General features: G+C 47.2%; 1 protein-coding gene across 2 annotated transcripts; it reads right to left on the reverse strand.

Moving 5' to 3' along the window:
• Window positions 1-3,099: 3,099 nt before the first annotated feature.
• SLC25A24 (solute carrier family 25 member 24) lies at window positions 3,100-23,577 on the reverse strand. Of its 2 annotated transcripts, none has more exons than XM_016218168.2 (10): window positions 23,271-23,576; window positions 17,204-17,330; window positions 14,738-14,825; window positions 11,004-11,115; window positions 9,918-10,076; window positions 9,316-9,468; window positions 8,365-8,472; window positions 6,736-6,903; window positions 5,306-5,456; window positions 3,100-4,480 (listed from the first exon to the last, which is right to left on the reverse strand). In XM_016218168.2, exons 1-10 carry the CDS (start codon window positions 23,451-23,453, stop codon window positions 4,296-4,298), a joined length of 1,434 nt encoding a protein of 477 aa, XP_016073654.2. In that variant the 5' UTR covers window positions 23,454-23,576; the 3' UTR covers window positions 3,100-4,295. The 2 variants fall into 2 exon arrangements, with proteins under 2 accessions (XP_016073654.2, XP_087684216.1); XM_087828090.1 differs by having other exon boundaries at window positions 4,319-4,480; window positions 5,331-5,456; window positions 23,271-23,577.
• Between the last annotated feature and the right edge of the window lie 892 nt (window positions 23,578-24,469).

The following is a 24,469-nucleotide window of genomic DNA, read 5'->3' on the forward strand; positions in this document are numbered from 1 at the left end:
ACACGCTGGGTGTCCCCTTCAAGATGCTCTATTTGGCCACCACAACACGTCCAGCACCTACCACCATTCTGTCCACCTAGAGTGCATTTAACACATACCTGTTGAATCAATGAGCAAGTTTAAAGTTCCCCGTGGAAGGGGATCCTTTATGTCTACTTTCCCTGGGAATAAGTTCCATGGCTGGGTTAGGATTCTGGGGGCCAGTAGTTCTGAACCATTGAGAAAAGGGGAGCAGACGGTTTATTACTGATGAAACAGGATGGCAGCCCGTGGCCTAGGTGGGTGACTGCAACAGACATCCTAACACCCCCAGAGTGAGGGGACTTAACCTCCCATCCCCAACTGAGCCAGGCCACGTGGTTTAGGGCAGCAGGCGGATCAGAATAAGCCTGTTCCAAGTTCAGGCGGCTCCAAAGAGAACAGCAAGTGGAGAGGGACTGGCTGAGCTCGGGAACCGGGGACCCTTCCCAAGCTGGCTGGGCAGGGTCCCGGAAGTGTTAGGGTTGTGTGTGCGTGTGCGCGTGTTTCTGTCTCTGATGGCACTGGGAAGGCCACCAGCCTGGATCACAGCATGAAAACCTCACCCTCTCTGTCTCTTGATGGGGTGGCCCAGGCCAGGTGTGGAGGGCCCTCTCCTGGTCACCGGTCACACTGAGTTGGGCTGGCCCTTTTGCAGGCTCAGCATCCTGACCTCTGGGCTCACCAGGCCCTGGCAGGCTGTGGATCTGACGGAGGCGGGTCTTTCCAGTGTGGAACGGTGCCCCTGGGCTTGTTCTTAACCCATCACTCAGCTCATTGCTCCCATGCGTGGGGGCGTTTCACTTGCTTTGTTTTATTTTTACACTTCTTTTACCACCCTTGTACTTCAAGCTTGAATTATGAGTGTCTCAAAATAGTTTAAGCAAATGAAAAATATTCATTATACTATAAACACAAATATCTCGAAATACCTTCCACGGTCACAGCGCTCACGTCTGAACATCTACACTACAACTCTGTCTACGGCCAGGAATACCTGTTTTTCAGTCACCTCTAATTTGACTTCTAAAATGTGGAATTTTTCTATTTTTGAAAAGTCCCAAAAAATAAAAACAAGCCTCTCTCTTCAGTGCTCCACACAAAGGGCCTTCTCTCCTGCGCTGGTGACAGGCCGAGCCTGCCCCACTTCTCCGACCAAAGCAGCGATGGTTCTGCGGGAAACCGCGAGTGGCCACGGCAGCCGTGGGAACCTTCCGGATGGACACAAAGTAACAAAGTAACAAAGTGACGGGCGCTCCGCCGCCTAGGGGCCCGGAGCGGCAGAGCCGGGGGAAGCCTGCCATCTGGTGGCGGCTGGAGGCCACGCCAGCTAGTCCTTCGGCACAGGGGGCGCAGTTCCACGCCCCGCGGGGACGCAGAAACCAGACGGAACTAAACGCGGACAGACGCTGCGTCTTTCCTGCACCCGCACGCCTGTGGCAGGGGTCACCGTAGGAGTCAAACACAGTACGAGGTGGACGATACCCACCGACAGAACCACCGCAACGACGCGCGGGGGCGGCTCTGAGATTACGGTCTCTCTCGAAATACCTTGCTGCACGGTACTCACCTTTCTGACGAGGGTGGCGACAAAAGGCCTCAGAGGTCCGGAAGGCCCCCCCTTTCGCTTAAAGGAAGCGCTCTGCGGCTTCCCACTGGCATATCCACGGTACCGCCAGAACTGCGCCTGCACGAGTACGAGAGGCTGGAATGCGAGCACCGGTACCGGCTGGTCTTATCATCAAAACACCCAACTCACGCAGGAGCACGGAGATCACGCGGGAGCATGGAGTTCACGCGGGAGCACGAGGCTCACGCGGGAGCACGAGGCTCACGCAAGAGCAGGAGCCAACGCGGGAGCATGGAGATCACGCGGGAGCACGAAGCTCACGCGGGATCATGAAGCTCACGCGGGAGCACAAGAGCTCACACGGGAGCAGGAGCCAACGTGGGAGCACATGGCTAACGCGGGATCCGGTAACTAACACGGGAGCACGTAGCTAACGTGGACACACCGACCACGGGACGATTCGCGACCCTCGGAGGAAGCGCGGAGTTTCATCACACTCCTCTGAACCAAGTGGATCTAAAAGTTGTGGTTTATTTCTGGAATTTTCCACCGAATGTCTCCCTACCCCAGCCGATCGCGGATGACTGACGTGGCGGAACGTGGAACGGCGGGTAGGGGACGGGACCGTCGTGGTGACTTGGCGCCCGGGCCTCACAGGCCTGAGCTGCTTCCGCATAAGCCGCCCTGGGCCGCGGCCAGGAGGGAGCCCTGCGAGCAGTGTCCAAACGCGGGCACGTCGTGTTCCCTCCCGCGAGGGAACGCGCAGGCCGCGTGACGTGTGTTTCACGGAGCCTGTCTTGTTTCTATGGTGACGGCCACGGCTTCTCCTCCACGACGGTGGGGGAAGCGGTGCACGAACACTGACGCCCCGTTACGGTGACTCGTGGGGCGCTTTTACCTTTTCCGCGCAGAGGATAGTCCCACCTGTTCGGTCCCTGCCATAACCTCAGCCGATGGCTGCCATTCAAAGTGATTGCCGCGCCCCGGTCAAGTTCAGGGAGTGGAACCTCTCCGTGCACCCAGGCGACACCCAGGCGATGGCGCCACAGCGGCCCCGGGCCACACAGCCATTGTGGTTTTGCTTTTAGATACACTGTTGTTTTTTAAATAAGGAAACAAGTCATTTTTAAAACTACTTTTTTTTTTTTAATACAAATGGAAAGTAAATATTCGCTAATGCCAGAAATAATGTATCTTCAACTCCGGACCCTTTACAAGAGATACAAGATCATTGTTTCAAAAGATACAAGATGCACAGATGAATCACATTCCCTCTTTGCAAATGTGAAAATAGCACACGATTTAAATTCACAATGAACAATGATGATTTTTCAGTAGCTTGAAATTTCAGTTGTTCATTCCATAATTTTTATGAGAAAAAAAAAAAAGTTAATCATGTACCTTAATATTGTCGTTTTTGTATTACTCCAAAGTACAAACCACCCTAAAGATAGAGTCCCACATTTATCATATGTATTATAAAAAATACTGAGACACTTACCAGGCAAAACTCATAGAATGAAAACTATATTTTGGGATATGTTTCACAAAGACAAGTCCAACATTTCTCTTTGGTTCATAAAATAGAAGAGGTAGATTCAAATAAAGTAAATACCTATTCTGTCACTAGATTTTCACTAAAAAGTTGGCAATTTATAACAAATTACTAGAAATCAAACAAGTTCAGGAACTAAATTTACAAAGCAGTAAGAATAACTTCAACTAATAAATATTTTTCTAAGTCCTAATCACATAAATCAGAAAAGATAGCTGACTACAAAAAAAAATGGCTCTAGTAAAATAAAAACATGCTATCAATATTAAAAATTAAGTTTTCTATTTCATAACATGTTCTATAACTTGGGACAAGAGAGAATATAAATGTGTGCGTTTATAAATTGGGCCTTTCATTTAAATATAAGTACCTAATACATGAGAATAATATTTGTTACTATTAACATGTACTATTCTCCCAGGTTTGTGTTGCCCAAGTTGAGAATTTCAGGTTCAAAGAAATTCAACAATGAGGGGGGAAAGAGAATGTCATTCGCCCATGATCAACCCACTTCATGTAACTAAGAAATTTCAGATTACGAAGAATGGTCCCCAGAAGCCATCCTTATTAAAACGAAATCTGACCCAAGTAGGAAACAAAGGACAAACAAAAGACAGATGCTCTTGAAACACTGATATAAGTCAAAAGGTTTTGTCTCCTGGTGTTTTTCAAAGCAAAGACACATTAAACAGAATCCTTCGAATAAGCTGCCTTGTGTTGATAGCATAACAGTAATATAACAACAATCAGTGTGTCATCCCTTAAGTATAAGGAAACTGGCATAAACTTGAACCATCCAAAATAAAGACGGATGATTTATGATCTACCACACAAAACAAACCTAGTTCAGGCAGGTACGTGTTTCAGATTTAGGGTTCGGGGCAGAGATCTGCAGGAAGGACTTAGAAGAAGAGATAAAATACAACGTTCTGGCCTTTTCAAAACTGTATGAGCTTATCAAAACTATGATTTTTTTTAAAAACATTTCCATATGTACAAAATTGAGCGCAAATGTCTAAAGTGATCACCGATAAGCTCTTCCTTTTTGTGAAAAAATAAGGCTTCTTGCAAGTCTAGAGGGAAAAGTCCCCCTGAAGATTATTGAGAATTTCTGTAATCATGCAAAAGAAAAAAAAAAAAAATTTCAACGTGTCATTTCTGGGTCACTCCTAAAGTTTGTTTCATGTTCTCGTAAACCACGTAGCTGATGCCTACAGCAGGGAGCACCTTCATGAAATTTGGGGTGATGCCTCGGTAGAGTCCTGGTATTCCTTCTTTGGAAATGATTCGGCGAAAGAGGCCAACCATGTTCAGCTGTGGGCTTCCTTCTACCATGGCTAGAAAACATAAAAGGGAACCAGGCTAATTTAATACTCGAGCACGTTTTGTTCTTATTAATACACATAATTATGATTCAGAATGGATCAGAAGGAAAGAAAATTTATTCCAAGGGGTCCAAGAAAGTACCCCTTTATATAAAGGGGGAGGGGTGGTCGGACTTGGAAGAGAGGTTGGGGATAGAGCTGTAGATGCCCAGGGGATACTATTTAAAGAAATGACAGAGGGTGAGATTGGCCAGGGAAAGAGCAAAAAAGAAAAAGAGGCACAGAAAGTGTATATAGAGCAATAGAAGCCAGAGAACCATAAGAGAATTATCCACGAGACGGCAAGGAAGCCAGGAGGGGAGAGTAGGATCAGAGCCAAGGGAGGAGAGAGTGTCAGGTGGGGGCCATCACAGCCGAACTTGTAGCGTCCACAGTAACAAGCCGTTCCCGCCGCCACTGACCAAGAATCGGACAGAGGCCATCCTGGGCTTCCCGTAGATTGCTGCTAATTCTTGCAGCACTGCACAGTTCTCTTTCTTACAGATGAGAGAACGAAAACCCAAAGAGGTGGTGTGCAAGGACCTTACCCAAGTCCATCGAGATACTAAAGCTCATATAATGTGTTCTCCACACAGGTAAAAAAAAAATCCAGACTTTGTTTATGCATAAGGCACAGATACACATACAGGACGCGAGCAGCGTGTCCGTGGTACTAAAATGAAGGAGTGGTTAGGAAAAGGCTTTGTATAAAGTGCCCCGAGGGAGGCAATAGAGACCCTAAGGCTGAGGTGCGGGATCCTAAAAAGCCCGCCTGCGCCTTCTTCCACCCGGACCCACCTTGGGCCTGCATGCGCGTTCTCACCAAGGCCAGCGGGTAGCTGGCCAACTGCCCGCAGGTGCTGGACAGGGCGCCGCAGCTAAGCAACACCACGACGCCGGGGTTCACGGAGTCTTGGGCGAAATTATCCAGCCAGTGGGACTTCAGGAGCTGCCAAGGAACAGAAAGGGGGAGAGGCGGTGAGCAGCGAACTTCATGACCGCGTTCACTCGACGTGACCATTTTCCCAGCGACCCTCGTCCTCGCGGGAGACAGGCCACCTTTCCCCAGGAGCGGCGGGGACCACTGAGGATGCAGACACGCAAGGCCTGCATGGCTGCTCGGCTGCCTCTGAACAATCGCGCGGGTCCACAGCACCACCAGCTGCAGGGCCTAAACAACACTTCCCACAGCGAGTCTGAATACAAATAACGTGACACTACCGACGGCATCCAGCTTTGTACTTGACACGTATGTCATTTCACTTAGTCCTATTACAAAGCTCGGAGGCGGAGATGCTCTTCTGATTTTAGAAATGAGGAAAATCGGTCTCAGGGATGGGTGTGTGTTTTTTAAACAAGGGTGCAGAACCAAGTGTGCTGATCCCCCAGGCCATGCTTCTATCCCAATTTCCTTAAAAAGTAAATACATACCAGAGGCCACTGAACAGTACACTGTAAATAAATTAAATGTATGATATATGACTTGTAGCTTCATAAAGCTGTTTTTTAAGAAATCCAGTCTTCTCAGAAAGGTTTCATCACACATTCCACCGCCGCCCTCAGCTGTCGGCTGGTGCTTCCTCGTGTGCCCAGAGCACCACTGGCCACACTGTGCTCCTTCGTCCCCTTGACCACCTCCCCCGCCAGACCTTCGGGCTTCTAAGGGAAGATACCCAAGCCCCTCTTTCCAATCTCCAGGCCGTGTCTAACCCAGGGGCTTGCACATAGTATGTGCTCACTTTGTCAGATTCATACATCATTACACGGTTTAAATGGCAAGGTTGACTTCAAAACTGTAGTTGGAGCTGTTTCGTCAGTACCAGGGATGAATCTGTGCCGCCCACGCCAGTCTCCTGGCTTTATGGACGTGCAGTATGACCAAATCAGAGAAAATGTGTCCTTCTTGCCTAATTTCTCTGCCCCCCCCCAACCAAAATCCCTAGTACCACCTTCTAAGCTGAACAACTGTATCAGACTGTGAGTCCACTCTCTTCATTAATAAAAGTGATTCCCAGAGAAATCTAATACAAAACTGACCACAGGCGTACGGGGTCTCAGACTCAAGGTTCTTGGGGGGGGGGATATAAACGATCACAGGACACCATGGAATCTATTTTTGGTCACAAACTGTTCCCTGGTAGATACGTACTCCTTCAGACAGAGTCAAATTCAAACAGTAAGAACTATTTAACTACACTTTCAGGTTCAAACGACTGCTACAAACTCACCTCATACACGGCGAGGTCTATGCCCGCGTAAGGTATGATACCTAACAGATTGGGAACATAGCCTTTGTAAAAAGCTCCCATGCCCTCGTGTTTCAAGATCTTCTTGGCGCAGTCGGACAGCCCGGAGTACTGTCCAGTTTTGCCTACCGCCAGCCTGGTTTTCAAGACCTGGTCGGGAAGGAACATGACAGAATATGGTCACTCGAATTCACTGCATCGGCATGAAATTCAAAGCAAGTCATTTTACAGGAAACAGCTACCCAGCACTACTTGCGACTTGTCCAGTTCCTTGCTGTGTTCTCCTTACATGTTCCCTCTACGGAGGGACTAAGTCGAGGGCCACGAAGAGCCACTCATTGCAAAGAGAACCTGAAGGAGGGCAGTGGCACAGGGAACAGAGAAAGGATAACCTACTGGTGTCTTACCAAAATGGACTGGTGGCCAATTGGACGTGGTGGGAAATGGTGGAGTAAGAGGCGACTGCAGTGTTTCTAGCTTGGAGCACAGGATGGGGACGGCACAGAGGGGGGAAGGTGATGCTATTGACTGAAATAAGCAACGTAAGAGGAACAGCAGGTCTTGGGTTGGGATGTTTTGAGGGGTGTGTGGAGTGCTGTGAACCACCACATTAAGATGCTTGAAAGGAAAGCTAAGGTGAGAGGTGAAAATTAACAGCATATCTTGCCTAGGTCTTACCAGTTGTTGAAAAACCCCTCCGTCCTATCAATAAAAATATCCACACCCACAATATTATTTTTGCTCTACAGTGGACGCTGGCAAGCTTTTCCTGTAAAGGCCCGATGGTAACTACTTCCTTGCTGGCTGGCTTAAAACATCAGGTCTCTGTTGTATATTGGTTTGGGGGATGGGGGGGTGGTTAACCACTTTTTTTAAATGAAAAAATTCTTCTTAGTTCAAGGTCTTTACAAAACAGTCCACAGGCCCGTGATTTGCCAACCTGTGCTCGGAGTGAAGGACGTCTAGGCAGGACTGCCACCGCCTAACCTGATGCCGAGTTCCAGCATGGAATTACGGTACCAACACTCTCTGGAGAGGCCCCGGTGTTACCATTCTTGCCAACGCTGTGGCCCCCAGCCTCCACGGTGGCCCCCCTGCCCCCGCTGCCTGACACTCACACCCTGTGTGGTCTCCTCCCACACTCTACCCGGGGTGGTCGGCGTGACCAACAGTTTGCAGCAGAAGTGACCAAAGACTGCAGCTTCCATCTTGGGTGCTCCCCCCACCCCTGAGATCACCAATTTGGGGAAACCAGCTACCATGTTGCGCGGACACTCGGGCAGCCTAGGGAGAGGCCCACGGGATAGGGAACCCGTGTCTCCAGCCAACAGCCAGAAAGGCCGGACAACGAAGGCGAGGGTCTGGAAGCAGAGCCGTCCCCGCTGAACCCTGCGGTGACTGCAGCCCCGGCCGACACCTGGACCGTAGCCTGTGAGACACCCTGGGCCAGAGGCACCCAGCCCAGCCGCTCCCGGATGTCTGAGCCACAGAAACTGGGAGACAATAAATTCCTGTCATTCGAAACGGTTCATCTGGGGAATACCTGTTGCACAGCAATGGACCGTTAGCACGAAGACCATTCCCACTGTCAGGCCTCCCAATGGCACGCACCTCCATAGGATAAATAAACGTCTGCGCAGTGGCTCCGGCCATGGAACCAGAAACGAATCTCTCAAACGTTCCTATTTTCTGTCCTTCCTCGGTAAGCATCTTCTTGTACTGCGTAAATCAATTTTAAAGGCACATGAATATTTGCTCTAGACAGAATTGTGTGTCCCTGCCCACAAAATGCATATGCTGAAGCTGTAACCCCCAGTGGGATGATATTTGGAGATGGGGCCTTTGGGAGGTAATTAGAGTTAGATGAGGTGGAGAGGGTGGGGCCCTCAGGACAAGATTAGTGTCCTCATAAGAAGAGACACCAGAGAGTTTTCCTTCTCTCTCTCTCTCTCTCCTTCTGTCTCTCTCTTTCCCTCTCCACATGCACGCACCAAGAAGACAGCCCCCACTGGAAACCAAACTGGTCAGCACCGTGATCGTGGACTCCCCAGCTCCAGAACAGTGAGAAATAAACTTCTGTTGTTTAACACCCCCCACTACACGGAATTTCGTTACAACGGCCCAAGCCGAATGAGGCAATACCAAAATACAAACCAGCTCCTAGAAATCAATTAACTGGCAATGCGTCTACGTTTCCCAACACGCATACGCCACGTTAACAACACTTAGCAGGAAAGCAAGGCTTAAATGCTGATACATCCAGCCTACTGGACTGCGGTTTCGAGTTAGGCCTCTGCAGAGCACAGACGTTGCCCAGCTGGGCCCAGCGGCTCCTCTGCCCCAAGAGAACCGCGCTCCTTCCCGGGCGCAGAGACGCAGGGGTAACAGCCTGTCTGCAATTTCTGAATAGCTGCCCCGCAGCTTTTTTTGAACGAGGGTTTATTTTCACCAGGACAAATAAAACTATTAAGTAAGCGACAAATATTAACGACTTAGGAAAACGGTTTTGGTAGGTGATGCATGGAATTATACTATCGCTAACCACACAGTGATAAGAATTACCTGTTCATATGCCCAGAACTTCACAGCCGTCTCCGGAGCAATTTTAATGACATTTGTACCATTTCCTCTCCAAAGGGAGCGGATGCCTCCTTCTTTCACCATCTGCCGGAAGCCACCATATAGGTTCATTTTGTCGGATTTTGAACCATGGACCTAAAAATAAAAGTAAGATGATATAAAATACTGGTGGCGTGTTATTGTTACTGTTTCTAAAGTAACAGTACTAACCACTCTCTTTTCTCCAATACTGCAAGAAGATATATTTGATAAGAGAATATAGGAGGCTGAGAGTATATATTATATATAAATAATTTAGGGAGAAACCTACAATAATGGCCGGAGACTTTTTTAATTAAACATTAGAATAGTCAAAGAACACCAAAGATTAAAAGTTCATCACACACGTGCACCAACAATTTAAGATTTGGCAGAACACTGAAATACTTACATGGACTGATTTTAGGGTTAATAGCAATAAAATAGACATTTTTTAAAAAGGTATAAAAGACTATTACGGAGAGTTTTTTAACTTTTTTCAAAGCACCGTATTTATCGTGGTTTGAGGATATTTAGCACAAACAGACACAAGGTCACAAGTTCACCTGCATCATGACTTTGAGCCGGTCCAAGGGCGCGGTGCTGGTGCGGGAGACAGCGCCGGCGATGCCTCCCGCCAGAAGCTGCCTCCACCACTGACCCGACTTTTTTTCCTCTTCTGTGAATTCATCGGGAATAGTTAAACTATCTCCTATGTCCATACCCTGTTACGATGAAAAAAGAGACCCCCGGGCCCCATCGATTAAAGGTCGATCATTCCAGCACGTCTGTTTAGAGATGAAGCGCGTGTTATTTCACAGTTAAGATCAGCTTTGTTCCCTAGAAAGTACCTGAGCCAATCTGAGCACAGAGGTGACTATGAAGAGCTGAAAATTAACAGTATTCACAAACTTACAAAACCAACAATCCCAACTTTCTTAACAGATTCAAAGTAACTCCTCCTCTGAGGCTAAGTCAGAATGAAAGGGCAACATTTCCATTCTTTTTAGCTACAGAAAGAAATTAGCTTATCAGTTCTCCAAAGGCACATCCTTTATCTCGAAATGACATCCGTTATGTTTTGCACCATGATATGTGCTTTAAATATGTAAATAAAAATTAAATAAAAACTATGTATGTCAATACCCCTAACTTATTTCCTATATAGAGTATCTATCAATATTTTTATAAATCTGACTTGTCATTGAAAACATTCTATACAAAACTTAGCTAACAGGAGGTATTGTTTAAAATTACATGCCCTCCAATCTCTTCTAAACTACTATAGATTACAAAGGTAGCTTGAGAGAAACAAAGTTGTACAATGATAATATTTTTGCAACTTTATCATCTGAATGATTTGGGTGTAAAAGATTTTATAGGTAAGAGTGTCTGGGTAAGGAGCTATGCAACAGCAGTAACCCTCTCTTTCTTTGACTGTGAATACGGTGGATGCTGTTACCAGCTACCTCCAAAGACACGGTAAGAATCTGATATGCGAGCAATAAAATCAGCAGAGCGCCACAAGTTCAGGAGCCGCTGGGACTTGGCTGGGCAGCCCCGGCTCTAAATGTTCCAGCGTCCCCAGGTGCTGACTACACCAGTGCTTACAGCTCCACAGACGTATACATTGATCCATAAAGCCTACTTACAGTGGAATGTTTCCAGAAACGGATAATTTCCTCAATGTCTGTGACGGGATTAAACAAGAAGTAGTCTCTCCACTCATTCCAGTCTATTGTCATGGTCCCATCAGCATCGATGCTGGAAAGAAAAAGAAAAAATAAATAAGTAAGCTAACAAAGGAACAAAACAGAATTTACAAATAAAACTAACATGACTGGCTGTTTTGCGGAATGACAGTTTCTTTTCCAACTGGATATTCTTATTGAATTTTTAAAAATCCTAATTCACAATAGGTTGTTGGAAATGGCAGCAAGCACTGGGTGGTCTTTCATATAGTTTTAATCATTTAGATAAAACAACGGGCCCTAAAGTTACAGAGAGACCTCGCTGAAGACAATGTTTGGTGCTCTGTCAGACTCTAAGTCAAGGAACTATCAAATGCAACACCTAGAAGATAAAACATTGGAAGGTAAGTAAAGAATGGTTTATGATCCATTTTTCCTTGCACTGGCTCAGGAAGGTGTATCTGCATGTTGTTATAACATTTGGATGTGATTTGGGAATATACTCGACATATCCTCTCCATTTCCTTCTCCAACTTTCTCTAAACTAAGAAAATTAGCAGTGATTATGGAAAAAAAAAATCAAACTTAGTGATTGGGCCTTTTGAGTCAAGAAATCCTGGTATCTCATCTTCAACACTTAAAGTTGATATGTCATAGCCTTAAATATTTTTCATTTAACTCTTTTGTTTTATAAAATTCTGGGCAATCATGCCATTTGTACCTGTTTTGTCATAAATTACATAAGCCTGTAATTTCCCTCTTTGTGAATTGTCTGCCTTTGGCATTATGGTTACAATGACCTCATGGAATGGACCAGGTTGTGTACTTTCACACTCTACAAGTATCTATATGTCTGTTTTTTTGATAGTTTGTAAGAACCATCTGGAGCTACATTTTCCTTTATGGGAAAATTTTAATTACTGATGCAGTATCTTTATTTAGGAATGACTGGCTATTTCTTCCTGATTCCGTTTCAGCAAATCATATTTTTCTAGAAGTTCTATTTCCTATGTTCTCATATTTATTGGCATAAAATTATTCATAATATTATCTTTTTTAAATTTCTGAAGCGTCTCTGTGCAATTGGACATCATTTATTTACAAGTCATCTCTCTTTTTTCTTCATCAGTCTCTCCATAAGTTTGTCTTTCCAACAACCAGCATTTGGCTTTGTTGATCCTATTACTATATCTTTGCTTTCTGTTTCCACTGCTGTCTTCATCTCCTTCTTTCTACCTTCTTAGAGATTATTCTGGTTTCTCCCCTTAACTTAGCACATTAATTTTCAGTCTTCATTCTTTTCTGATATGCACAAGCTTTAAGGCTATAAATGTTCCCCTAAGTACCACCATAGCTACATCTCACAAGTTTCAATATGTGGTATTTTCATTTTTTCCAGTCAAAGTACTTCTGAATGTCCCCATATGATTTCCTCTTTGACCCATAAGATACTGAGAAGTATATATCATTTCAAAAGCCACTGGACTTTTTGTAAATCATCCCTGTTATTGACTTCTAAATTAGTGCAGAGTGATCCAGGAAGGCGGTCTTCATAATACCATTTGTTTTGAAAATGTGTTGAGCCTGGCTTTGTGGTCTACTGTGAAAACCATTTTTATGCATGTTCCATCTGCATCTAAGCAAAAATTTTTTTTCTAATTCTCTAGTACAAGGTTTTATTGTATGACCATTAAATCAAGCTTCTTATTTATTTAAATCCTTTGTGTCTTAACTACATTTTTTCTCTGCTTGACCTATCAAATACAGGAAGGTGTGCATTAAAATCTCTCACCACTACAGTGGACTTGTCAATTTATCCCCAGAATAATCATTAGCCAGCTTAAAATTTTTATGTCTTTGTGGTGAATTTTAAAATGTGATGGTGACACTCTATTTTCATGAATGTGAAAGTGTGTAATTTTTACCTTTTAATCTTATTTGATATCAATTTAGCTATCACAGCTCAGTGAGAGAGAAAAAACAACAGACACAAAAGGTCACATATTATATGATTCTATTTATATGAAGTGTCCAGAATAGACAAGTCCATAGAGACAGAAAGGTAGTCAGTGGTTGCCAGGAGCTTGCAGGGGACAAGTAAGAAATGACCGCTGATGGGTACAGGGCTACTTTTGGGGGTGATGTAAATGTTCCAAAATTAGATAGTGGCAATAGTTGCATGACTGTGTACATATACTAAAAAATCACTGGATTGTACACTTTAAAAGAGTGAATTTTATGGCATGTGAATTATATGTCCGTAAAGTTGTCATACAATATTTATATAAACAATTATATAGCCACTTCTAAATATCCATCCCTCCTGATGGATCTTACCCCTGATCTACTCTGGAGCTTGGGCTTAGAATTTGCATTACCCTTAAAGCTTTCAAAAGGAATACAGGAACATGATTTCTGGCCTAAAAACAACCACCAAACAAAAACCCCACTTTCCCGGAAGAATGTGACTTTAGAAGCAGGACATTACATGCTCCGTATCCCACTGTCAAAATACTGTTTATCTTTTTCATGTTACAGCTTTTCATTTCCTCAGGAAAGCCTTTCTCATCCAGCATTAACAAGAGCAACACCATGCTCAGCTCTGAGACCTGGGCCTTCTTATTGAGCAGCTGCTTATAAGACAAATTCCAAAAAGACAGAAGGGAGGAAAATGTCACGGGTGCAGACACAAAAGGAGATAAACTCTACAATAAAACCATTTAGAAGAAACTTAATATAATGTTGAAGACCAAAAACATTCGTAAAAATATTAATCTATAACATAACTGCCCTTTTCTTGTTCTCTGATGTCATAAAAAAAAAAAAAATTAGTCCCTATGGTGTATTTCTAACAAAAGGGCTTTCAGGGAACTTAGACTTCAGAGATTATTGTTCTATCCCATGAAACAAAACGTTAAGTCTGCAAAGGTCTGACCTGTGAATGGTGTTTCCTTGTCAGTCAGCTGGAAGAGCGCTGGAATTTCCCTCTTACCCAGTCACGGGTAGGCTCAGTCATGTGACAAATCTGCTAGACTCCTGCTCTCGAGACAATAAGTCTATTGTCACATTAGACACCAAATGGGAAACAGAACACTAACCCTCTTAGACCTCTCTACACATTTAACACCTCCCTGACATGGCACCGGCCCTTGGGGGCTTGCAAGAAAGGGTCCTGTCTGTCTCTCCCTTATATGTGGAATCTAAATAAACGAAGCTAAACTAAACGGAAACAGACTCACAGAAACAGAGGCCAAAGGGATGGTCACCAGACGGGAGCGGGTGAAGGGTGGGTGAGAAGGTGACGGGAAACAGAGTAAATGCTACTGGGATGAGTTTGCACGCTGACAGATAAGGGCTGGAATTAGTGGGGTGCTCACACTGTGAGGTATAAAAATGCTGAAGCACTATAATGTATACCCGAAACTAATATAAGATTGTATACCAACTATACTTAAACAAAATAATAGATTTTAAAGAGAAGGAAGAGTCCTGTCCGAGCTTACACTCCCCACTCGTACCCGTTAGAGGTACGTGTGCAAACACAGTGAAAAGGAGGGAAAAGGGGGAGAGAGACTGAATGGGGCAGTGAGCAGCAGCAAGACGCAAGGACGCGTTTGAGCCACACTGACAAACGCAGGACAGGAAAATGAAAGTCAAAAAAACTCCAGCAGTCCTCGAGCAACTAAAGAGCTTACCTTCGAAGAATCAGCTCTGCTTGCTGTTCAGAAATAGTTAGACCCAGTATCTGGAGAGACTGAACAATTTCGGAAGCCTCGATTTTTCCTTTAAAAAAATAAAAAGAGCATAAACGGAGACTCAGAACTGTAAGGACCTTAGAAATCATGAATTTCAAATCCCTCATTTTATCAGGGAAAGCCTTGAACTGATGAAGGTGAAATTATGAATTTAGGGGAGCATTAGCATGTGTAAGTACCAGCTGCAACACTGACTCAAAATTTAACAACTACATTAAACAAGGGCACACACATCATTTCACTCAGAAATTCTCCCGCAGAGAGCAAAGGAACAGCATGAGAGTCTGGGCAATATAAGGACAGTTAGAGGCACCCATCTCTTAGCAATTAAATTCCTTAAATACCACTCTGAATGTCATACTCTTAAATAGATACAGTCGATTCCCGTCACTCACGGTAGTTATGTTATGTTCACAGGTCCCCATGAACCTGAATTAGCGAACCCTGACCCACTGTTCCTGCAGGAAATACGGGGTTAGGTTCCTATGAGCCTCTGGTCACAACATGTTCATCAACCAATCAATACACACCCTTGTTTTATGTGTGTTTCTGTCTAAAGACACCTTATGTAATATATATTATGCATTCTTTAACATTGAACTCACAGTCAACAGTACTACAACTGTGGCCTGAATGAAGCTTACCCATCGCATGTATTTATTTCCTAGGGCACGTCGCGGCCTTCTTGCATTTAGAAACACTAGACAGCACTGTGCTTGGGAGCCATTTAAAATGGCAAATCATCAACCAAAGGCACAAAAATGCATAAAACATGGCATGAAGTAGACTGAAGAAGGACACCTAAAAGTATCTTGTTTTAAGTATGAAAGCAAAGCATCACCTTTATTCTATCTCAGCTACAAATGTGCACGTCAAGGAACTAAAATGTTTCACTGCTCTGAGCATGTCTACGAGTGACTATGAAAGTGCTATGAGTATTGATTCGGGGGTTAAATTTTAGCAAGCAGGCAAATTCTCAAATACAGAACCCATGAACAATGAGAATAGAGTGCATATGCTTTGCTTTAAGGAAGTCTGACAAACAAAAGTATAAACCTATAATGAGAAATTGTTTTATAATATACAAACAAGATAAATTAAGGAGAAAATGCTTGTATTTTCTACAAACGTATCATAAAATTTCATCGTTTATTTCATCTGGTTCAATTAGAGTTTTCTGATGGACAACCAAAATGTGCACAATTTACACACTGGAATGACTGGCCTCTACGTATCTGGCAGATGGCCTTTGAGGTGGCACGTCGCCCAGCTACTCTCTGCCCTAGCACACTGCCCAGGCAGTCCGACCTCTGCCGCTGAACGGAGAGGGCCCGGGGGGGGGGGGGTGAAAGTTTACAGGCAAGAAGTCGATTGTAAGAACTGAATTTTGCTAGAAGACTAAGACCAAGGCTAGACTTAGGGGCATAAAATGTAAGGTTTAGGGGAGGTAGCAAATGGTCCAATAGCACAACTTTCCACCACAAACTCCGCTCTTCCTGGCTGGGTCACAGACTTGAACAGTCTTCAAAACCATTCAAAGGTTTGGTTGGTTGTTTGTGTGCAGGAATCTGCCTTGAATCTATCTGAATATAATGTTCAGTATAATCCAGGGGCCAGTAAACTATAACCTTTCTTCCAAATAAAGCCGGTTGCTTGCTTTTGTAAATAAATTCTTCTTGGAGCACAGCCATGCCCATTCATTACCTATTGTCTATGGATGTGCCATCTGACAGCAGAGAGGAGCAGCTGCAGTCTAGACAGCATGGCCCACAACGTGAAACAGTTATTATCTCGCCTTTTCCAAAAAAAGTTCGCCAACTCTCATATGAACCATATTTTCTCTCAATCTATTTGTTTAATTTTTAAAAAATAAGAAGTCTGTGGATAAATGGTCCTGATTACTCCTGTTTAGGAAGAATTTGGAGTCTGCGTTCTAATTTTTTAAAATAAATTCTCTTTTCCCTTCCCCCTACTGTGGGGCTCTTGCTTTTTGCTTGACACAAATGGGACTCTCACTCCAAGCTATTAATCTAAATAGAGAAACCATAATTCCACGCAGAAGACACATATTTAAATGCCTATCTTTTTTTTTTTTTTTCTTCCTTTTCCTAATTTTCAGGATCAGAGAGAGTCTGCTCTAAATGAAATCTTTCAAAAAGACTATCAAATGTAAGATAATCTACAAGTTTTTAAAATTTAGATTATGTCATATCTGTGCCTAATATGAAAGAAAAATAAATCTCTCTTGCCCAGAGAGCAAGGAAACATAATAACCATCATCATCATTATTATTATTATTATTATTATTATTACCTAAGAAAAAAAAGACTGACTATACGTTGTTTTAGGCTCTCGGAAGTCTAAGTACTTCCATGCAGCTGGTGATGAACAGAAAATAAAACATACCATCATTATTTTTGTCCAGACTCTTAAATGCCAATTTCATTTTTTTCTCATGGTCTTTAAGGTACTTCATAAATTCTTCAAAATCCAGCTTCCCATCTTTGTTGGTATCACCCGTAGTAAAAATTTTCTACAAAGAAAGAAAAAGACAGAGGTGTTAGCCCTGCAGAGTTACTCATGAAGCATCCACAGCAAGGCAGGTAACGGCCCTGAAGGCGGCAGTGGGGCCCAGGTCAAGCTCAGGGACATGTACATGTGGCTTCACCCTCTCTGCCCAAGGCCTGGTCTCCTGTGCTCGAGTCCCAACCCCTCTCTGAGCACAGCCCCCAGGAGGCCCATCTTCCCTTTCTCCTAGGAGGAGGTGACCCCTATGTCCTTCAGGCCTTCCTAAAGCTCAAGGATGTCCAGGGTCCCGTCTTCCTCGTGGTCCATGTACCAAAAGAGCTCCTCATGTCCATCGCGGTGGTCTGGAGGCGGGGCCGTCCATGCAGCGGCCCCCCCGAGGGCCTCCCGGGGGTGGAAGTGAGAGAGGGGAGGGGTCTCTGCCCACCTCAGTCCCGACGGCTGGCACCTAGGACAGCAGCATCCTCTGGGGCGCAGGGCGCACAGCCTCTCCAAGGCCAGGGCGCCTCGCCGCGCAACGGCTCCGGGGGGAGGCGCGCGGGGGGCCCCTGGAGCCCCGTGGGGGCCACGCTGGGGGGCCGGCCCCGAGGGGGGGGGCCTCGGGGTTCCAGCGGCGCTCCCAGGGCAGCCGGCCCGACGCCCCGGCGTCCAGCACGCGCTGCAGGAGCAGCCCAGGGGGCGCGCTCAGGTCCGCCCCCCAGGACTCCCAGGAAGGCCTTTGCGCGGGGCCGTCTCTCAAGGTGGATGTTTTCAGAGCAAAGTGGGTAGCGGGGCGCTGGGCCACAGGGGGTCGGGGGTGGGGCCCAACCGTTTTTGGAAGTTGTTTGGCCACAGCTTTCTAAGAAGTCTTCTTCTAAGGTCCAGACCCTTAGGCACTGCTGTAGTGAAGACTGGGAATTGGGGACCTAGTGAAAATTCGCCCATCTGGGCCTTTCCTTCTGTGATGCTCGCCCACCGCCCCACCCCTCACCCCAACCCCTAGACCCTCATCTTCAACAGGGGTCACAGTGGCTGCTGGGCAGGGCTGCTCTGACCACCAGGGTCCCAGCCCCGTCCTCAGGGATGCACAGCTGGGAGGACATCTCCAAGGCAAGTCAGCTGGGGTCCCAGACAGGAGTCAGGAGACACTCAGAAGCAACGTCCCTGCCTTCTGAATCCCCACCCGCCGGAACCCTAGAGGGCTCTGCTGTTCCATGCATATGCCTGTGGTCCCTCATCCCACACCACCGGAAATGGGGACCAGCGGTTTCAAAATAAAAACCAGCTTTTTACGTGATGTGTTTTCCTAAGTATGGAGTGCTCTTTAAAAAGCTGAGTATTAAAATTCACACAAAGCAACAAGAACACGCATCACTGCTGGTGGGAATGCAAAATGGTGTGGCCGCTTTGGAAGACATTTTGGGGGGCATATGGAAAAAAAGGAAGACATTTTCGCAGATTCTTACAAAAGTAGACACACGCTTACAATACAATCCAGCAATCACAGTCCTTGCTGTCTTCCCAAAGGCGTTGAAAACTTATGTAACTTATGTCTACACAAAACCCGCACACAAATGTTTGGCTTTACACATAATGGGCCAAAACTCGGGAGCAACCGAGATGTCCTTCTGTAAGGGAGGGGTACACAAACTGTGGTACACCCAGAAAACGGAACATTATTCAGCATTAAAAAGAAATGAGCTAGCAAATGATAACAAGACATGGAGGAAGCTTAAATCCACATCACTACGTGAAAGAAGCCAATCTGAATAGGCTACCTGCTGTATGGCCCCAGTTATATGACATTCTGGAAAAGGCAAGACTGTGAAGCCAGTGAAAAGATCAGCGGTTGCCAGGGGTTAGGGTTTGAGGGGAGATAAATAGGCAGAGCACGGGGGAGTTTTTAGGACAGCGAATATATTCTGTATGATACTATAAGGTGGTTACAGGTCAGTATACATTTGTCCAGCCTCACAATATGTACAACACCAAGAGTGAAACCCTATAGGGTAAGCTATGGACTTGGGGTAATAGTGATGTGTCAATGTAGGCTCATCAGTTGTAACGGACGGATGTGCCAACATCTGCTGCCAGATGTTGATAATGGGGGAGTCTGTGTACATGTGGGGACAGGAGGGAAACCTCTCTGCCTTCCTCTTAATTTTGCTGTGGGCCTAAAACTGCTCCAAAATATATATATATATATATAAATATATATATATTTATTTATATATTTATTTATATATTTATATATTTATATATGTATATATATGTAAAGTCATAAAGAAAATTTAATCAAGCCCTTATCTGTTAGTTCTTGCCCTGCTGACTCATCATGCCAAGTCCTGACACCATAAAGAGGACCACTGCATGTCCCTGAAACACCATGGGCTTGCCCGTGGGAGGAGGTTGCGCCATGGTTAGTCACAGGCACTCCTGCAGGCTTTGCAATAGCGTTTCCCCCGCACTGCCCGGCAGGGCCAGACGCCCAGCGCAGTTTCACAAGACGCGCTGTGGCCTGATCAAGAACGAATCCTCCAGCGTGAGGGACCTTTCCAGTCCACAGGGAATGGGCCTTCCTTGTGCTCCGCTGAGCATGCAGCCGTCACGGTGAGTCACAGAAGTCGGGCACCCAGCCGGGGCCCAAGGGTGCCCAGGACCAAGTAGGAGAGACAGGAGTCGCGGGCAGGGTAATGAGGAGCAGACTGATGGCACTTTGCAGCACTGACAAGTGTGGACAGCCTTGCCCTGGCTCAGTGTTGAGCATGGTCCTGGGCACCGAAAGGCGCTCTGTGTCCCCAACAGGAAGAGTGCATGAGTCCAGGAACCAAGAAGTGAAAGCAAGAGTGGTCCCCCGACTGTCACTCCCAGTGACCTACGGGGGGGACTTTTGCTACCTGTTGCCACAACTCTGGGCTCTGCAGGGTTAGTTTCTAGTCCCCAAACAGGATACACGCTTGTGTCCAGGGACCAACAGGCAAGAGGAGAAGCCACCATCTTAGTAGGTGTAACTGACCCTGATGAGCAGGAGGTACGGCTGCTTTTACACAAGGGAGACGGAAACGCATGCAACACAGTGACCCACGTGCCCAATCCAAGCGGTGACTGGGTGACACCTACAGTAACACTGGCCTGAGCAGCTCAGACCTCTCGGGAATGCAGGTTTGGGTCACGCCACCAGATAGGTCACCAAGACCTGCAGAGATGATGGCTGGGTGTGAGTGGAATTTAAAATAGACGGTCAAGAAGGGAAATAGTGAGTTCCAGGTGTGACCAAGTGAAGCAATGGGGACTGTGGTTTGTCCCTCTGACCTCCCTGAGGAAGACAGGCTGGGGACCGTGCAGAGGAGCAGATCTGTGGTGGCCAGGTCAGATCACCTTCAAGACAACCTGCTGCGGGAGCCCAGGGGAGGGAAAGCCTGCCCCACCACGCCTTTGGGACTCGGGACGCACTGTGGCCCTCACACCAAGTCCACTCGCCCTGGGTTGTTCCAGCCCATGACCGGCCACAGCAGGTTCTAGCTCTGGGCAGCCAATTGCCCATGCAGGACTCCCCTACCAGGCAGCACTTCCTCGGAGACTCCCCTCTAGCCTCGTTGAGACTTTCTAAGAACCACACTTTGGCCTGAAGTTCCATCTAAGGCAACCCTTCCTTCTTGCACTCTTCTCACAGGAGTTAAACTTGCACCCTGGTCTGAAGACCCTGTTGGTTCCCTCCTGTTTCCTCTCCCGTGCCCTTCCTGGGCATTTTCCCCAATAAATCCCCTGCACACCCAGCCGCATCCGGGTTTCCTCGGAGGCCCAGAACTGACGCAGTTCCTACCAGGAGGGGTCCGAGACAAGAGGTGGGGACATGAGGCCTAGGGCCTGGCCCGCTCACTGCCCCGCAAGCAAAGAGCCCTGGCAGCCTATGGGGTAAGGATATGCCTCACACAAGGCAGGAGCCCAAATGCTGAAGATGTCCCGGTGGTGACCTGGGAAGATGACCTGGTTGAGGGCAACACCCTGACTTGTGCAATGATTTGGGCATTTGTAAAATATGAGGGGCACTATGCTGTGAGGGTTGGCGGGAAGGGAGGATGGTAAAAGGAGCGATTCACCAGGAAGATGCAACATGCTAGAGTTGACTGTATCGATAGTATAGTCTCAAAATATAAAAGGGGGAAACTGACAAATTGTAAAGAAGAGGTGGCAGATCCACAGTCTCAGAGGGAGTTTCGACACCTCTCTTTCCAGAGTGACGGCAGTAACAGCACTAGGTCACTTACAGGCTAATTGTTCATTAATTGCTTAAAGGCATTAATGCATTCATTCCTCATAATAACCCTACGGTTACCTCCGCCCCAGAGAGGAAACTGAGGCCAGAGAGATTTGTAAACGGGCCCCAAATTAACTAGTAAGTAGCAAAACCAAGATTTAAACCCAGGCGGGCTGGCTAGATTTTCCTTAGTTTCTGATAACCTTATCTGTGCATGTGAAAAGATGTTTATCTGCCACAATGAGGGGGGCAATAAAAAGATTAGGGGTGTGGGGAAGACTAAGCAGAGCACAGGGGTTGCTGGGGCAGTGAAAATACTCTGTACGATACTATAATGATGGATACCAGTTGGTATCCATTTGCCCAAACCCATAGGATGTACAGCACCCAGAGTCAACCCTAATGTAAACTATGGACTCTGGAAACTTAAAGCACATGGTTAAATAATTCATGGGTCACAGAGGAAATCATATTGGAAACTAGAAAATACTTCGCACTAACAAACAATAGCACAGCCTTGGGGGATACAGCTAAAGAAGTGATTAAGGGGATACTGTCGGTCAAAATTAATGAGCATTTAATGCAAGAAATTAGGAAAAGACCAAATGAGTAAACCCAAAGAAAGGAGAATACACAGAAGGGAAGGAAATAAAAAACAGAGACAATCGGCAAAAGGGACCAGGAATGACATGGAACATAACTACAGATACAGTCAGAGCTTTAAAAAATAATAAGTGAATATTTACAAACCTTGGGCAAAATGGGCCGTTTCCTAAAAACTGTAACTTACTAACGCTGACTCGAGAAGAAACAGTAAACTCAAGAGGCCAGTCACTACTACAGACACTGAACGAGTCGCCCAAAATACAAAACTGTAAAACAGTTGTCGGCTCCCGTGGTTGGATCACTTTCCTCCGGGGACCGGGACGCGAAGCGCCCTCTCGGGTTTCGGCGGGGTGGGCTGGAGGCGGTCCAAACACCTCGGCGCTGCTCCGGGCGCTGAACTTCAGCGCACAATTAAAGTGACTCAGAGGCCGGCCCAGCCCATCTGTGTCAATCAATGGAATGTCGCCCCTCCTCCTCAACAGGAAGTTGGCTTTCTTTTCATTTTCTTTTTTTATTATTAAATGTATTGGGGTGACTGTGGTTAATAAGAGCACATAAGTTTCAAGTGTGCATTTCTAAGACGCCTGATCTGTATATTGCGTCGTGTGCCCACCACCCGAAGACCAAGCATCTTCCGTCCCCAAGTGCGTATTCGGCCAAGGCTGGTTTTCCAGCAGATGCAACAGTGGGCAAAACTGGCTGGTGCAACAAGGCAGCTTCCAAGAGATACAGTGTGAGCTCTCCGCAGAATCGGGGCCCGGGAAAACCTGAGCGCTAAAGGTTCCCGTCCGATGGCGTGTTTGCAAAGGCGCACGGAGAGGCAGGTAAAGGGCCTGCGGCGCATTCAGGCTTAGGGGACTGAGGTCCGGGGGGCGAGCGTTCACTGCACTGATTTCATCTGGGAAGACACCGGGAGCCTTTCGGAACCCGCCGGGCCTCCGTTGGCGGGGGGTGCCTGGCCGCGCGCCCCGTTCCCGAGCGGCTGAACCCACGGTTGGCAGGGGAGCCCCGGCTCCTCCTCCTTCCTGGCCCAGCCCCGGCCGCCGCCCTCCGAGCTGGCGGCGCCCCGAGTCCCCGCAGCCTCCGGGCCCAGCAGCGACCCACCTCCTCGGCGTCCTGGCCCAGGGGGATGCCCAGGCTCCGCAGCCCCTCCTGCAGCTCGCGGATGTCCACCACGCCGTCCCCGTTGCGGTCCAGCTGCTGGAACAGGGTCTCGTAGCGCCGCGGCGGCTCCGCGTCCTGGCAGGCCGCCGCGGGCAGCACCGAGCCCCGCAGCCAGCGCAGCATCGTCCCGAAGGCGCGCGGCGCCGCGGCCGAGCGAAGTCACAGTCACCCGGGGATCCCGCGCGACGGCTGCTGCCCGGCTGCCAGGACCAGCCTAGAGCACGACGCAGTAGCGGGGACCCCACCCAAGCCGGGCTGGGCGAGCAGGCAGGGGCCGGGCGCGGGGCGGAGCTCGCGGGGCGCCCGCCTCCACCGGGCGCGGCCCAGGGCGGGCAGAAGGGGCTGTGGGACCTGGGGGGACAGTGCCGCTCTGTGCCAGCGGCCAGGGGCGCGGGGGCGAGGAACGCGGACCAGGCCCCCAGGAGTCCCGGGCCCCCGAGGGAGCTAACGAGGGCGGGGAGTGGGGCAGTCCGGAGCTCAGGCTCCCTACCCTCTTCCCTCCTGGCGGGGAGCCCTGGCGCCCTGCCCGGAGGTGGTTCTCTGCCTGGAAACTGGGCCAGGTCCGCTTTGTCTAGCAGATCTTTGTCTGGCACAGATCTCTTGACTTTTTCCTATCACTCCAGACACTGCACATCTCTGGGCCTGTTTTCTTTTTTAAAATGTTTTTACTGATTTTAGAGAGAGAGGAAGGGAGAGAGAGAGAGAAACATCGACGGGCTGCCTCCTGCGCGCCCCCTGCCCGGACGGAGCCTGCGTGTGCTCCACCCCGATGGAACAGGCAACCTCTTGGTGCCTGGGGGGAAGCTCCACCAACTGAGCCCACCAGCAGGCTGCGCCTGTTTTCCATTCACAAAAATGCACACCCTGTGATGGGAATTCTGTCCTAAGAAGCAGAGGAATTAAATCTGAAAGCAATTTTTTTTTAAGTAGCACCTAAAAATAACATTGTTATATCAATTATATCTCAATAAAATTGTGGGGGGGGGGGCAGAAAACCAAAGTGAAAAAACTCAGGGTTCTTTTGCAGAAAACAGCGACATCCACCCAGGTGGGCAGTGGTAAAAAGAGGGTCTACTTTGTTTTACAGCTTAGTGAGTAGCCTCTGCCTCTGATAAATCATAGGTAGCACCTGCCAACAG

Source organism: Miniopterus natalensis, chromosome 19 (genome assembly GCF_054644295.1).
Source record: "Miniopterus natalensis isolate mMinNat1 chromosome 19, mMinNat1.hap1, whole genome shotgun sequence".
Lineage (NCBI taxonomy): Eukaryota > Metazoa > Chordata > Mammalia > Chiroptera > Miniopteridae > Miniopterus > Miniopterus natalensis.

Excerpts from the sequence above, each read along its gene's own strand:
- SLC25A24 (XM_016218168.2), bottom strand. The coding sequence starts at position 23,453 with ATGCTGCGCTGGCTGCGGGGCTCGGTGCTGCCCGCGGCGGCCTGCCAG. Across the intron at positions 14,826-17,203 it reads TCTGGACAAAAATAATGATG|GAAAAATCGAGGCTTCCGAA; the intron begins GTATGTTTTATT and ends ATTTTTTTAAAG. Across the intron at positions 10,077-11,003 it reads GTTTCTGGAAACATTCCACT|GGTATGGACATAGGAGATAG; the intron begins GTAAGTAGGCTT and ends TCATCGTAACAG.